The 16622-nt window shown below is 42.0% G+C and overlaps 2 protein-coding genes across 6 annotated transcripts in view; both read right to left on the bottom strand.

Annotated features, from left to right (window-relative positions):
* Window positions 1-763: 763 nt before the first annotated feature.
* On the bottom strand, window positions 764-2208 carry pou4f3 (POU class 4 homeobox 3). The gene is made up of 2 exons (XM_035667038.1): window positions 2089-2208; window positions 764-1705 (listed from the first exon to the last, which is right to left on the bottom strand). Exons 1-2 carry the CDS (start codon window positions 2206-2208, stop codon window positions 764-766), a joined length of 1062 nt encoding a protein of 353 aa, XP_035522931.1.
* A 3829-nt stretch (window positions 2209-6037) lies between these two features.
* rbm27 (RNA binding motif protein 27) overlaps window positions 6038-16622 on the bottom strand; it is a gene marked incomplete in the record, with an annotated part of 18212 nt that continues 7627 nt past the window's right edge. The window contains 13 exon segments of one of the 5 annotated variants that reach the window (XM_035666080.1): window positions 6038-8897; window positions 9626-9745; window positions 9942-10025; window positions 10159-10386; window positions 12482-12586; window positions 12866-13048; window positions 13160-13234; window positions 13411-13536; window positions 13691-13825; window positions 13940-14173; window positions 14494-14647; window positions 15642-15795; window positions 16008-16154. In XM_035666080.1, coding sequence (XP_035521973.1) covers window positions 8796-8897; window positions 9626-9745; window positions 9942-10025; window positions 10159-10386; window positions 12482-12586; window positions 12866-13048; window positions 13160-13234; window positions 13411-13536; window positions 13691-13825; window positions 13940-14173; window positions 14494-14647; window positions 15642-15795; window positions 16008-16154 — 1847 coding nt within the window. 5 annotated transcript variants of the gene reach the window in all.

Genomic DNA, 16622 nt, shown 5'->3' with positions numbered 1-16622 from the left:
GCGTGTTTATACCTTGTGAAAGTGTTACGGTAATTACTCATATTTGTGCGTAAAATGACTACCACACAGTTCACGAAGAGGGCAGATTCGTTTGCAAAAAAAAAAATAAAAAAAAATAGTGGTTTTAAAGAGGTGGGTGATTATTTTTTTGAACCCCTCCTCATTGAACTCACATTACTCAGAATTAATAGGAAAGTGAAAACACATTTGATATGATGGTGAACTTCTGCACATGTGAGCCAGTGAGGTGGAGGATAAAACTCTGATCTCAACCAACATTACAAAAACAATAAATAAATGAATTATCTTTTCACTAAATACTCATTTCTTTGTCTCAACACCGCTGACAATTAAACAGCCCATAAATGTAAGTCTCCACACTGGTGGTTTAAAAAAGAAAACCAAAAAAAAGTGAGTGAATATCCCTGAATGTGACAAACTGTCAGGGTGGAGAAGTTCGTTAGTGTGTGCAAGATACATGATCAACAACATCAAAGATCAGCCTCCCCCGCAGACCTATAACATTTATCAGTCCCATATTAATAACAAAATCGAAAAAAAAAAAGTGCAACAACGAAGAGTGAATGACACGAAATGAAAAGTGGAAGTAAAAGTCTTTTTTTGTTTGTTTGTTTGTTTGTTTATAATCCCAGACGAGACGTGAAGAGCTGTTGATAAAATCCCTGTTAGTTAGGCTACTTAGGCTATTATTAATCACTCGATCAAAAATGTAGTAGGCTATTTTATTCATGATGTGTGAACCTCAGTGCACCGCAGAGTATTTCATTCGTTTCTGTTTTTGCCGCTGGTTGCAAAACCACACTCGAACCACATTCTTTTTCAGGTCCAGTTTTTCGGCGATGGCCGCAATTTTTTCCGAGGAGGGCCGCGGCTGGATGGCAAAGTAAGCCTCCAAAGAGCGCTTCTCCGGCGCGGCGATGGAGGTGCGCTTTCTTTTCCTCTCGTTCCCGTTGAAAAGGTCCGGCTTGCTGCTTTTCTCCCGGTACGCAGCCTCTGCTTCCTCCAGCCAGGCCTGGAGAACCGGCTTGAGCGCTATCATGTTGTTGTGGGACAAGGTGAGGGACTCGAACCTGCAGATGGTGCTCTGGCTTAAGGACCCCACTCCGGGGATCTTGAGGTTGGCCAGCGCAGACCCGACGTCCGCCTGGGTCACTCCGAGTTTGATCCTCCTCTGCTTGAACCTCTCGGCGAAGGCTTCCAGCTCCCTGGGATCCGACTCCACGTCGTTGACGCATGCCATGCCGCCGTGCACAGACAGAGAGTGGGGGTGGGCCATGTTGGCCATCGCCTGGTGCAGCTGCCCCATGGTCTGCAGGTGGTGGTGAGGGTGCTGGTGGTGGTGCGCCGTCGTGGTCATCCCGGGAGGCTCCGGAGCGCCCATCCCGGTCACGGCCAGGCTGGTGGAGAGGTGATCCAGGAGGTCTCCGGCCTCCAGGGTCTGCCCGAGGTGGTGGTGGTGGTGGTGGTGGTGAGAGGCGATGGTGGAGGGGACGTGGGAGATGGGCACGGTGGTGGAGGAAGAAGAGGAGGCTGAGGTGCAGGGGACACTGCTCATGGTATGGTAAGTCACGTCTGGTTTGAACGGGTGACTCTTGCCGTGAGAGACAATGCTGTCAGCAGCCGCCAGAGCCTCTGCCCGTGCCAGCAGGCTCTCATCAAAGCCTCCGAATATATTGCCCTGCAGCTGCAAGCAAGAGTGCGCATACTGGAGTCAGTGGGGAATTGTGTCAGGCAGCTCTCAGGATCTAAAAAACATTTTCCAAAGGCAAGCAGCGCCGAGGAGAGGAGAGAACCCTCCTCAAAGCGCAGGTCATAAAAATTAATATGAAAGGAAGAGCATTGCTTGAATAGACGTGTAGATGAGAGAGGGGGGGGAGGAGGAGGTGGAGGAGGGGGTTTGGGAGGGAGAAACACAGAAAGAGGGGGAGAGAGAGAGAGAGGGAGATAGCGGATAGAACAAAGTCCTGTCAAATCAACTTTACAGACATTTCTAGTGTGATATTTTTCCCCCTCCTCTAACTCAGTATACTCTAAAGCCATTCTCTCTCCCCCCTGACCTGAACGTACCTGCGGGGCGGGCAGACAGACTCTGCGCATGCCCTCCGAGCCTGAATGCAGGCCGGGATACTTGGGCTCGTGCAGAGCCGGATGCATGGAGAAATGCTGCTTGCCGTTCATGGTCATCATCCTCCTCCCTGCAAGCACCTCGCGAGCAGTGTGGCCCCTGACATGAAAGCCGGGGAGCGGACAGCTACAGAGCTCCTGTGCTCTCCTTCACCAGACTGAGCTGTTAACATTGGCAGCGCCTCCCGGCGTCCCTCTCTTCCCCCCCTCTTCCTCCCCCCCTCCTCCTCCTCTTCTTTCAGCCTCCCTCCTCCTCCTCCTCCTCTTCCTCCCCTCCCACCTGCTCCTCTGCTCAGTTTACTTGTTGCAAAATGTAGTTCTCTGTGCGGGATTGTCGAATAATCCCTATATTGTTATAATAAAACATTGTTCATTGGTGAGATGTTGGTTTAACAATGAGTTGACCGTTATTATGTGAACCACTGTAGCCTATATTATTATTATTTCTGTTTTAAAAAAAGGTGCTCTGAATCAGGATTACGCACATCTCGCCTCACCTTTGTAACTCAGAATGGGTTAAAGGGGCCAACAATGGACTACAAAATGACAGCGTTAAAAGGCATTGTTGAGCCAACTGCGTTTGGGCGTATTAAACAGCATGAAAACCCCAACAGCGACGTGCACACTAGAGTTAGTTCAAGCGCCATCACTACAGTGCGCCAATCATTTCAGCACCATGGACAGGGGCCCCGCAGGTTGCTGACCCGGGGGGCCCCTTTGCCTTCCTCTCCTCCCATGTGAGAACGCCCAAATCCTCGGGGCCGCCTTACAGGCTTCTCATGTGGCCGCCCGCCTTAAACTCATGGAACCCGGGGTTGGACGGGCCGAAAGAGGAGCCAGGCTGGCAGAGGCGCGCTGATGATACAGCGGGTCCATCCGATCCTGCCGGCCGCCTCTCTGGTTCCCCAGACTCTGAATAATTTAGCAGCGCGGTGGCAGGCATCCATTACCGCGTTGGCATGTTCTTATTCATTACACAGATTAAAACAGCCAAGGTCTTTTTTTTTTCTCACCAAATAGCCAAACTTTGCTGGCTATTTGCACGGCTTTGTGCGCATGTTTCCATGACCTAACACACACATATGAAGACACTTTTTTATAAAGTTTTGGTCGTTTTGATTTACCTGTTGAGCCTATATAAGAAATGCAACCACGCATTAATTGCATTAATAATAAAATGGCCTAAAGAAACAAGGTGAGAAGCTGTGCAGGGATCCCACTGGATTTAAGATGTTGGAAGTCCCTTACCTCACCCTCACAGCCTTCCCCCTTTCTCTTAATAGCTGTTGTATTGCCGGGGCCATTCATCATTTAGTGCTCATTGTTTACAATTGTGTCATCTCTGTGCTGTTCATATTCTGAAGATTGCATCTGACATGTCTTATAGAGAGTGTTGTCATATCTGTGGCCAAATGACAGGCTTACACTCCACCAGGATGCCCTAACTGTCACTGCATTCATTCTTTTACCCAGTCTGAAGAGTCATTTCAGTAAAAACTGAAGCACCCTTTGTTTTCTTGTTTCTCAGTAATCATAGCTGGACATATGGGCCTGCTTCTCTCTAATGTTTACAACATTTTAGAAAAAAATGTTTTTTGTATTTCTTATAATGGAACAAAGTCAGAATTTAATGTAATTGTTTGATTACCTCAGCAAATATCTGGCCCATCTCCCCAAAAATATCATGAGTTTCTCATGATTAGAACTCATAATTGAGATGATTTTGACTTGTCATTTAAAAAAAAAGGTGGATTATTTTACTCTGCTATAGTATTAGAAAGACAACTCATTATTATTTTTTATCAAATTACTCTTTTACTTACTTTTAATTATATTTTTATATTTATATATATTTATACCAATGTCAAATTTTAATGGAGCCCAGTTCCCCCCAGTACTTGTTTCTTCACCGGTCCGCCACAGGATCTGCCACGAGCAGTGTGCCACTCAGGCCCCAGTTTGAAATCTCTTCCCTCTGGGAGAGCCGGAAGTCCTTGCATTAAACCAAACAGACTCTGAGTGTTTTCACTTGACTTCCTAAAGTAAGAAACGCTCATGCATTATTCAGTGATATTTTAATATGTCGTAGTCGCTGGGTGCTGTAATTAAACTGAGCATCAGAGGTCTTTTCCTGTGATGTGGTGGGATTTGTTTGGGGGCACGGGTGTCAGTGTGAGCGCCTGTGAGTACAATGATGGGCCTATTCTCCTACACAGCATAGACACAATGGAGGGTGTAGAATTATGTTAACTCTCCAGTTAGATTTATCTTATATGTGTGCCCAAACCCCACATAGAACCCCACACATACTTTCTGTTAGAATTACGTTCATTGTGATTCAATGTTGAGAATCATAAAACCACAAAGAATTCCTAGGGGAGAAAACACTTTCCAAGTTTTCAACCCCATTAGTGATTACACCAATTTTAGACAACCTCTCATTTCTCACATTTATAAATACAGAATTAAGGATGTAAACTAAAGAATTAATGAAAAATGAACAAATAATTCTTTTTGAACAACTCTTTTGTACCAGGTCATCCTGTCGAACGTACCGAGTGCTCACTGCTTATGAACGGCTTGAATCTCCTACTTTTACCACTCATACTACCTACTTTTACCTACTGTTATTGCAGGGTACCACTCACACTGCCTGCTGGTGGTGCAGTCACTCAAAACAAAAGAAGTGGGACACCCAATGGATGAGAAGAAATCACGGACGTCAGTGACAGGCCTTTCCCACCAATGAGGAACCAGCTCCATTCCAGTTCAAGACCTAGTTTTGAACAGATCTGAGCATTTGGACCAAAACTGAATTGGTTTGAAACTTTAAAAGTTGGTTCCCAGCTGGAGACAAAAACAGCAGGTTTTCCTTGGGAACCAAAGTGGGTGTGACATATTTTACAGGCTGTTGTGCATTGTGAAGCGCCCTCCGATAATGGTGCATCTGATTACAATGTTTCAACTCAAAACTGGTGGAACTAAATTGGTGTAAAAAGGGCCCGAGTGATTTAAGTCTTGTCCAGCACTCCACCCAGAGCCTGGCAGCTACTCTCACTCACTGACACTGAACAAGACTGAATGAACCGTTCACTTGAACTGGGAGGGAGTGGGACATCTGCTAATGACAAATTGATGCAGTCAAATCACATTTCTGTAACACCGTGCGCTGGGCTTACACAGCCTACCTACATACAAGTGGGATGCTGAATCTATGCATTAAAATGAATAATTTATCTTTATTAATGTAACACAACATGGTGACTGGTAATACATTTGAAGAGGTTTTGTGGGCCAGGCAGCACTAACTGTCGAATGTGCTTGTAGCCTACTATGACAGAGTGTAATGGAAAAAACTGGCACCATGTTTTGGGAAAAGTGCCAAAATTCAAAAAAAGGTTTGATACATTTACGTGAATCAATTCGAAGGAATGGATTCTGTGAAAAGGATCAGTAAGCCCATCACTATAAAAAATAAGTAACTTTTGAGAGTAGCAGCCTTTTCTTGGACATCCTATAAGTAGCCAACTCTGATTTAATTATAATTTGAATTCACTGTTGTACTTGAGTATTTTGAAGAAAAGTAGAATAAAAGTGGCTTTCAGTTAACGCTGAGCCTCTTTCCCTTTCTAAAGCAACTGAAGATTAATTTCTTAAAACTTAATATTAAAAGCCAAAATGCAATTTTTATGTGACCATGTGTAAGCAAATGACTGTTTGAAGTAGAGTTCTGTAGTATATATAGTAAATAGTTCTATATTTGGACCTAAGTCAATGGGTAATTGTGCTCATATCTGCTCTGATGCTGTGTGACAGTGCTCTTTCCCCCCTTTAGCACCATCTAACATGTTTCTATCAAACAACATGCAAAATGAAGGAGACCACACAAGAATTTAAGGTAATATTTTCTGGAATGCTTTTGCTCGTATTTTTTCCCCCCTTGCCAATGTTGACTTCTTTTTGTCAATTTTTTTTCTTTAACTTAAGATTTTCTTTTTTTCTCTCTGTCTCTCCAAGATCCAATTCAAATTGTATTTTTTTCTTTTCTTCTTTTTTTTTATCATCGTACAAGCTCCCCCATTCCTCCATCTTTATTGGCAAAAGCAAACATGCTAGTAAATTAGAAATCCATTTTTTACAAACAAAATACATGAAGAAAATACATCCACATCCTGCAAATATAAACAGTAACAAATCCAAAACTATTATTCAATAAACATTTTACATTTTTTTTTACACCGTTGTGTGATAGTAGCATACAGAAGATAGTACAAAAAGTGGGAGAGAGACCTTCCCTGAATCCTCACTTACACAAGCAAGAACCCTGCCAGTATAGGTTTGTCCTTTTTAAACTGCCAGTGACCTCATACAAAAAACTAAAAATAAAATCACATGAGAAAATCATATTTAAGTAGTAAGTGGCAAAGGGAAAAACTTCAGCTTTCCATCGCACACCTAAACCTTATTTTGACTGACGTCAAAGAAAAAAAAAAAAAAAACCCAAAAAACAAAAAATTTTAAAAAGATTTTAGTGGGGACAATGAGGTCACTGGCAGGAGGCTTCTGAGTAATCAGTCAACAGTGAGATATGCAATCTAAACGAGAAGAGAACTACCGACATTAGGTAGGTGGGAGGAAATCACGTAATGCGTTTCAAACAGTTCTGCACACTTTTAAATGTAGCGCTAGTACCAGGAGAAAAGGAGAGAATTACTGTTCTAAGTTCTCTGTTACTGACTGTATAAACACGCAGGCATAAATCTGCATGTATATTTACATCCAGATTTCTATATGCATGCAGACTCCTGCCTGTAGGTACAGTATGTACAGCTACAAGTTAAAGTCTCTCCTCTCTCATATTGGTGCTTCCGTGTGACTGGTTATATTAATGGATATGATCAGTTGAGTTGATTTATGATAAGCATACATCAAATAACACTTCATTAGGCTGCATGTAAACATAGTTATTGGTTTCAGAAAAGCAACAAAAGTAAAAACTTGAACTTTCAAAAATGTATTTTCTTGCATCGAGCATATTTCCATATGAGCTTTAATGAATTTCTTTCCTCCCACCTTGAGGATTCTAAAATACAGTCAATGTAAAGAAGGCAAAACGCAAAATAAAATGTGATGTCATGAAAGGTGCACATTGTGGCTGCACTTGTAGAGTGGGTTTAGAGCACTGTCTGACAATACTCAGATGCAGGCAAAGCTGCACTAATGCACAAATAATAATGTGAGGGGGCGTGACTCCTTATGCCTTTCAGTGTCAGTGTCGTTAAAAAGAAATGTGCTACTCAGATGACAAATTTAGTGAAATAACAACAGACTGGGTTGAACACAAATGCACAACTCTTGTGAATAAGCAGAGACACTGAGCACTCTTGCTTGACCTTTCCTACCTGACACACAACCTTGTCATCCATTTAAAATGACAGAAAAAGAAACTTAAAAAAAAAGGTACAACAGTAATTTCTCTTTCAAGCATTTACAAAATTTACAAAAGTAAATCACAAATCTTGTAAAAATTCAGCCATCCGCTGATTGTGTAAGGCAAAGAAATTATTTATACATATATATTAAAATCAACTGTTCAGTATTACATTCAAACACCTGTCTATGGATCTCACTTTTTTTTCCTTTTTTTTTTTTTAAATGGGTGATCTGATCCGTGTCCTGTCAGGCCCTTTGGACGGCCGGGAGACAGAATTAAACAAGTGAAAAATGTTACACACTCTTAGAAAATGTAGAACACCCATGTGGGTGCTTATATTTACACAGAGTGGCACTGGACACTTTAGGGAGCAACGAAACACAAGTGGGGAATATTTGAATATTTACTACGAGGACTGAATCTGACGTGCATGGACATGGCAATTTGTAAACATAGTTCGGATTTTTCTATTGCACTGGTATCCTTCTGTACCTGCACTGGCTCTAATATGGTCATGGTACAGTATCAGCACCCTTGGGTGCTGGGCAGGGGTGGCTCTGTTTATTTGGGAATACAACATGCACAAACTACCATGTGTTCATGCCAGGACAGAGAGCCACAGTTAAAAATATTTGGATCCTTTTTGGGCAAACCCATACCAAAACAAACTGAATGAAATGGGAAACCACACCATACTATGCCAATATAGGCACTGCACAGTGCATTTATGCAGTGGAAAAATAAATAAATATCTCTCTGGTAGCAACAGAGAACGTTCTATTGGTGAAGGAATGGCTGCCCCTGAACTGAGGACAAGATTTTTCAAAAACTGGTGAGAAAAAGAGCTTAAATACAGTATGTATAAAAATACCTATTCACAGTAGACACAAATGTTGTGCATTACTGATATTTATCATCTGGTAAGCACACTGAAACTTACATAGGTTTTCCTATCTATAAGAACAACTTAACATTTTTCTTTCTCAGCAAAAGTGAGATGTTTTAAATAATTGTTTAGTCGAGGGATACAAAAAACGTCAGCCCTCTAAACTTCTTTTCATGTACAATAAAGTAAAGATGTTTTTACTTTGATTAGAGTCTAAAATTACTTCGTCTGAAAATACTGGAAAGGAAAAAATGAGTTCTGTTATTGACTTTATGTGGGGGAAAATAACGACTGCGGCTGCAGAGCAGGTAATGACGAATCACAATGCCTTCATCGTCTCCAAGATCGGCTCTCGTACTCGTCATCTTCATCGTCATCCTCTTCCTCCTCCTCTTCCTCCTCCTCACCAGGCAAGTAAGAGCTAGGTTCCTTCTGTTTAAGTAAAAAAAATAAAAACCCACAAATCTCCTGTTTAGCTGTGAACACTCAAACTGATGAAGTGATGGGTTTTTTTTTATACATTTTCTTTACACAGCAAAGGGTGTCTTGTCAAATACGAGTACTCATGTCGATCATTGTCAAAGCCATGTGTGTTTGCTGTCCCATCCTGAAGTTGACTGGATTACATTTGCATGTAAAATGAACCCCCCCACCACCTGTTTCTAATATTCTGCTGCCTTATATACAAAATGTTGGTGTGAAAGGGAGAAGGCCTCCAGTTAATCAGCTTTCAGAGAGACTCTTCAAATCAAATCATTTCTAACTTTGCAATAGACATATTTTCAAAATTATACAAAGCATATTGAAGCAATGGAATCGGCGCTTAGATATAAAAATTTAAAACTTACTTGAACACAAGGAAGACTGCAACCTCAAACACACAACTCAACAGTAATGCAGTGTTACTCAAAGGGCTAAAATGCTCTTAGTACTGAGAGGCTTGCCCTGATTTTCCACTGGGAGCTGCAGTGAAAAATTCAAAAGCACTGGAAACAAATGTACAAGTAAAATCTGTGAATGTAACTAAAACTTTCCAAAAGTTTCCCCACTTAGGATTTCAGTTTGTACTGTACATGAATTTCCTTTCCTGGTTTCTGGGCGGCTATATGCTACTAATGGTTCCACATTAAGTGCCTGGGTTTGTGTGTGAGGTGTCGTACCGTATTGTCCTCATCTTTAGCCTCTTCCTCCTCTGGCTCTGTTGTAACAGAGGGCGTCTTGGGCTTGTACCAGGAAATCTGCAGCACGCGCCCTTTAAACTTCGCTCCCTGGTTAGCTGCCTAGAAAATAAAACAAGACAACTTTCAAGACAACTAAGTTCTGCTTACAACTTTCACTGATTTTGTACCAGTGACGTCAAAAAATTATTGTAAGAAAAAAAATATTTGAATGATTTTTGGTGATGAGGATAAGAGAAGAAAGAAAGAGTAAGAAAAAGGCAGAGCGAGACTGGTCTGATTGAGCCATGTGACTTACATTCTCTGCTTCACTTCGCGTCTTGAAGGTCATGACGACACTGTTGGCGTCTTGGTCACGGACATCCTCAACCTCGCCAAATTTCTAAGAGAAAAAAATCGGTTTGAATTTCTGTGTAGTAGTTCAATAATTAAATTCAGTGTAACTGAACTTTAATATTTATTGTTCTTTAAATAATCATAATAATTAAAAAAAGAAAGAGTAAAGCAGTACTCACCACAAAGTGCGGCATTAGCTCTTCCTTCTCCTCCTGAGTAACCCCCAAAATAGCCAGGGCTCTGGGTCTGTGGTCAACCACCATACGGTTCACGGACCCGCTGCGAGCCATCATCTCCCGGCTTCGGCCCCTGCCGCGGCCCACGTGCATCGAACCGGGCTCCAGTGCCATCTTCCCTCGGCCCCGACCCCGACCCGCTGGAGGCCGGATCAGACCCAACCAAGTCGCCTAAAAGGAGGACAGAATGGGAGGTTTAATGCAGTTCCCGCTGTTGTTCAATACGCACCGAAGAATATATGGGCGACACCTGGCTGTGTTAAAAAAGTCATTACGAACAGATGTGGGAAACAGATTGCGCCTCGACGTTTGCTGTTGTGCTTTTCGATGTGAAACCAGACATGCCAGGAAGCTACAGTATGCCGATTTATCATTTATCTAGGAAAAAAACATAAAATAAATCTAGCATGACAAAATGATCAGCTCCTAATTTATACAGTGAGTTTTCTTGACTCTCCTCCTCAGTCACTCTCTGCCCTTTACCATTAGTTTGTCACTCCTCCATTTTTAAAGTGACATCTCCTCGCTTCCTAACCACTCCACAACCTCACAACCACTCTTCCATTTGTCCCTCCCTCACTTCTCCCTCTAATTGTCATCCTGCGATATTCTTACAAGGACCAGCGGCTCAAACTTTAATGAGACGCGGCTCCATCTGCGTTGGACCCGTGTCTGATTTGGCTTCGTTAGCGGCTGTTCCTCTGGGCTTGCTTAAGTGGCTGCAGTTTAATGTGCAGAAGGAGGGTCGGGTATGCATTTTTAACAACTAGCTAATTTAGGACCCACAGGGGTAGAGGGGAGAAGAAAAAAAAAAAAAAAACATGCCAGGAAGGGTGTTGCTAACAAAAGCTATGTTCTTGTTCGGCTGATCTTGTGACACAGGCGACCTCGTCTGTGTTTGTGATGCCGCTAGTTTGGAGGGGAGAGGAGATGTTGGCCAAGTCTGAGCTGATTAACAATGGTGGATGCAGCTGAGAGCAGAACTTTTCTTTTCATGAACAAACTAGAATTACTGCACCATAGTTGTACGCATCCACCTATAAGTCATTGTTGCAGTTTACACCCATGTCTGTCCAGACTCATAATATATGTGGTGAAGGCAGGAATTGAATAGAAGTGTATTTTTTTGGCTAAATGGAAGTGGATGTTGATGGTAATTTAGAATCTATGATTCCGGTAAATATACATTTTTAAACATCATTCTAGACGTATTGGTTAAACAGGCACACACATCTGGATTCTGTTATACACAATGTTCTACTTTGTTTTCTCCTGGCATTTTAGATGCAAAGCCTCTCTCCCATGCAGATTCACATTTATGCTTGAAGGTCAGAATGAGGGAGTATGGTAGAGGCAGAATGGATGAGATGGAAAGATGAAAGCCCATCCTGTGCTAATTATTGTTTACTCATTGTGTCGTCCCAGTCAACAGGTGTATGAAATCTAGAATCACCCAGTTTATTCTTAAATAACGGCCTAAAAACTAATTTTGACGGTCACACGGACACGACCTTTGACCTCAAATGATTCATCTCGTTCGGTGTCTGACCAGCTGTGAAATATGATAAAAATCACCCTTCTGTTGAGTTATGCTGTTGAATTATAAAAGAAAAGGTGTTTTTTCCCCAAGGATATTACGATGTCGGTGACCTTAACCTTTCACCACCAAAATCTAATCAGTCATCCTACTTGATGTTTTTGCACTGAAGACTGGAGACTGAAGACTATTGCTGTATTGTTTCCTCCCTTTGCAGAAGTGCTTTTAACCCAGAACCTATGAAAGGTGATTAGGGTGTTCACATTACTTTGCGCTTTTCTATCAGGCAGTGCTGAGTGACATATGTGACTACTATCTAATCTGCTCACTTCCTCTTAGGTTTTTCTTGGTATTACATCCTCAAACTCACCCTTAAACACCCCAAGAAAAATGTTGATGAAAAATGTTGTCACGGTCTTATCGCTTTGTGTGTGTGTGTGCGGTGTATAGAAACCTAAAGATATATCCTGAGACAATTAAATTGTAGTGCAAATATGTGATGATTCAAATTAGTAAGATAAAAAAATTAATCATGATGCCCTTTATAAAACAGCAAAGGACACCATCTACTTTCGACTTTGCTCGGTCATTGTCCTACATGACTCGAGTCAGTAGCTGTATCAAAGCACAAATACATCAGTTTCGCTTTTACTCGTGAATTGTGACATCCCTAGTGGTTTCTTTATAGACTTGTTTTTTCGCTGGTTACTGTGTGTGTGTGTGTGTTACCTCCGCTTGTAGCTGTCCCAGTTTTCTCTTGAGGTCTGTTGTGTCCTCTCCAGAGCTCATTTTCTTGTGAAAGTCTAGCTCAGCATCCAGCAGTTCCTTCTGTGCCTGGCCACAAGTTATGTTAAATGAGAAAACATTTTGTTCACTGAACACAGAGAAGCAATGAAGAAAAGTGACAAACCAAGATGAACAGTGAACACAACTTTTGTGTGTCCTCTGACTAACAACAGGGTATAGTGAGTGTTAAACTGTACCCACAGTTTACATAGTAACAGCATCTATGGTGCAAATGGAGGGAAACACTTGACTCTTGCTTGACTCTCTCTGTGTAAAAGACATGATGCGCTTTTTGTCACGCTCAGGGCCAAAAGGGCCCAAACTTACATCAGTCTTGGTCTTGGGCTGGCTGTGGTTGGGTTTGGTGCCAGGGACCTGCGAGGCAGGGTTAGGGTTCATTTCATTCTGCAGTTGTGCAATCTTCTCTGTCAGCTCCTTCAGGGTCTTCATGATGTTTGCTCTCTCCTCTGGTTTCATCCCTCGGTTTTTCTCCAGGCGGTTTATCAACGCCTGGAAGCAGAAGCACAAACAGTGAGAGAGTAGAATGTGTACACAGGGGGGGAAAAAAAATGAAAAGAAAGGGTAAATATGACAGAAAAGAAGGGGAAGCGGCAGTCTTACCTTCTGACACTCAATCTGTGTCTTTAACATCTCTTGCTTCTTCTTTCTCATGTCTTGCTGGAGTTTTAGTGCCTCCTAAATAATAATAAAAAATACAATAAATAAAATACATTCAATGAGGTTGAAAACACTATTTGCTGTTCATGGAGATTTCCTTTCTCAATGGTGGCACCTGAGAGAAACAAATGGCTAATCCCAAATCGGCTATTCTCATACCGACAAAATATGTATTACAAAATTAGGCAACATGCCTGTTTCTTCTTGAGGACTTCCTGTGCTTCAAGTGCTTTTCCTGTTTTCCCAAGGCTCTTTGAGGAGGACTTGAGGGCTGCGGAAGAGTACGGGCCCTTCTGAGTGTTTGGCAGTGCAGATGCCACCTAAGTGCCACAAAGAGAGAGAGAACGACACATTTAGGTAATCAGAATGAGTTTGTAGACAAATAATACATTAAGCACCAACCCTTCATAAATATCATATCCCTTACACACTCACAACCACACACACACACACACGCTTAAGACTAAAACATACAGTGACAGGGTCTGTGTTTGGGTTCAAGCTGTCCGGCTTGGTTGTGGCTGTGATTCCAGCCCCTGCTGGCAGGCGATGCTTGGGCACAGTGTTGTTCAACACGTAGGCCGCTGGACTGTGCTGCTTGATCCCCTGCTGATAAAAGAAAAGGGAGGAAATCTGATGAAGGGTTTCAGAAACGTGGCAAGACTACGAGATCAGCATGAAAAGATGAAGGGACTTGTGTATGTTTCTGCTATTGATACTAACCTTATGCATGTTGCCGTGTTGCGGCCCCTGGCTGGGCACTGACCCGGCCGCCTGGCTCCCTGAGCTCTGCTCCTGCTGTTGGAGCCCTGTGGCGTTGGTGCCGGGCTCGCGGTGCCAGTACACACGAATGAAGCGGTTGTTGAGGACTGCCTCGGTGCTGGATATGGCCCGTCTGGCCTCTTCATTCTTTGTGTACTGGATCAATGCCGCCTCTGGGTCTCCGCCAAACACCACCTGGAAATTGTACAGGTTAGGTAAGTTTATATAACGAAACAAACTTCTCCAGAGCTGATTACTGGCATCATCCAAAGTAGCACAACCACTATTCAATCAGGTGATATTTTTGTTACACGCTGTATTCTAGGATTCACATTATATCATGTATCATGTTTAAACAGGCTTAACTTGTGATGGTTTACTCGGATTATAGGCCTACTGGTCATTTTCCCAAGTTGTGTGGAGAGTGTAAACACATACGTGAACCATGTATAGTAAATATGACAGTCTGTTACATTGTGTCCTGCAGTTTGTCTGCCATGTGAGATGTATTTTACCTGGATATTGACGATGGTTCCAAACTTGCTGAAGTGCTCATTGAGTTTGGTGATGTTGTTGAGCTCACGTGGGATCTTACGCACCTCCAACTTAGTGTTCACATAGTGATACCTCTTGGGAAAACTGCTCTTATGTTGGTTGTTAAAGTTTGGCCTAAAACAAGAAGAGAAGACAAGCTAATCAACATTTTGGGCAAGATCTTTAACAACAATTAACAGTGAAATGGGTCCCAGATTGACGGCCTGAGGTTTGAGTTTCTGTCTTCAAACTGAACAAGCCTACATCCATAACAGCTGGACAAATATCAACCTGCTTGACACACAAGATGGATTAAAAGGAGAGGCTTTGCAATGGAAGCATCCTTGTCATGAGGATGATTGTATGCACCTGCGTGCAAGAGATAGGCTTCTGACCTATGAGTCACCTTGGCTTGAAACAAGGCTCCCTTAGCAGTAACAGGAAATGGCAGTGGAGGGACCAGTTTGTTTGATCAAATTTCAACTGGCCAGCTAGTTTCTTCACCAAATAAGAACCTGTTCGCTGAAGGTATAAAGTGTCTATGGTCACTCAGAAGTCTCCATGCCATTAAGGCATTGATAAATATGTAGTACTAAATGTAGAAGTGCAAAATCCAAAGTTCAGAGCTTAATTAAAAAATTTATCTTAATAGGCAAGACTTTTCTCCCTTTCAAAGACACAGTCTTTGGATTAGGGATGTCATTTCATATTTTTTTATCTGCCGAGTCCTGATCTGATATACTTCAGATAATACAGTGCACACGTCAAGTACATTTAGGTTATTAAAATCAATCCAATGTATATGCTTGACAATTTAATAGCCCTGCATTGCATTAAGAAACAAAATGCATGACGCTGTTCCTTAATGTTTTTTCCTCTCTCCAGTGAAACTAAGTAGTGGGTGGAGCTGCTCCTGCTTTCACACACCCACAGAACAGAGTGGAAGAAAGAAACAGCGAGGGAGCTGACGATGGCTGCACCGTGCACGAATGCTTTGTGAGTAAAGACAGCTGACATAAAACAAAAAATTGGCTCAATAAAGATTAACATAGTCGATATGATCAGTTAAAAAATGCCTTGGCGCCGTTACTTGAGATCGGATTGGGACATTCCTACTTTGATTTCTTACTTTTCCATCCAGGGTTTTTTAGCTGCTGGTCCCTCAGCTGTACTGGGCCCCATGGTTCTCTTCCTGCTGTCCTGATCTGTGTTGAAACGGGAGACATTGCTTCCAGGAGTACTGGCTACAGTGGCAGGCTCCGTCTGGATCACTATGTTGGCAGCTGGAAGACACACACGTAGACAAAAACACAGAGAAACACTGATTAACACTAGGAGCTTTTGCATTTTGTTATATCCACAAAGCTGTCCATCATCATACAGAACATTTATGTTTGGACCCTGTCCAACATTAAAAACTTAAGTCCAATAGTTCCCACTGCCCATGATTAGTTAGTGGAAGAGTGTCAGTACTAAGAACGCCAATAAGTGCTACCTCGGGAGCCTTGTCCTTCGTTAGAGGTGAGGCCGATGAGGTTGGAGCGCTGGGTCTGCACCCGAGGAATGAACTGACGGTACTGGTTACGACTTGCTGCAGTCAGTCCTGGAGATTCTGGGTTATAGCCCTCTGGATCATAGTTATCTAGAGTGTAAAAATGAACACACATACTTAATATAATACATTATAGCAGTCATAAAAATGTGAAAAGAAAATTATATAACATAAATACCAAAATATTGACACACAATAAAATGAAATTACACAATGATACCAAGCAATCCTACATAAATAAATAAGTACCGCTTGACCTTTGGTGACTTGGTGATCTAGCAGAACAATCTTTTATAGATTGTGATGAGTTTAAATGTGTCCAATAGAGTGACAGAAAACTATCACATGCTATTTTAAATACAGTTCTGAGTAGTTATTTCAATAAATATGTAATATTGGTATAAATATAAACAAATGCACAAATGAAAAAAATAAACAAATAAAGTACAATTATATTAATAGAAGAAAAATGGTATAATATAATAAACAAGTTGAAATGCCATAAGATAATAATTCTTATCCTGAGCCAGTTTACTGTAACACAAAGGCAAAATTTAA

The sequence above is a fragment of the Morone saxatilis genome, unplaced genomic scaffold (assembly GCF_004916995.1).
Source record: "Morone saxatilis isolate NCDOM2014 unplaced genomic scaffold, NCSU_SB_2.0 Contig20, whole genome shotgun sequence".
Classification (NCBI taxonomy): domain Eukaryota; kingdom Metazoa; phylum Chordata; class Actinopteri; family Moronidae; genus Morone; species Morone saxatilis.
Note: the sequence above shows the minus strand (reverse complement) of the source record. Positions and strands in the feature narration are given on the sequence as shown.

Excerpts from the sequence above, each read along its gene's own strand:
- pou4f3 (XM_035667038.1), bottom strand. The coding sequence starts at position 2,208 with ATGATGACCATGAACGGCAAGCAGCATTTCTCCATGCATCCGGCTCTG. Across the intron at positions 1,706-2,088 it reads TCTGTCTGCCCGCCCCGCAG|CTGCAGGGCAATATATTCGG; the intron begins GTACGTTCAGGT and ends TCTTGCTTGCAG.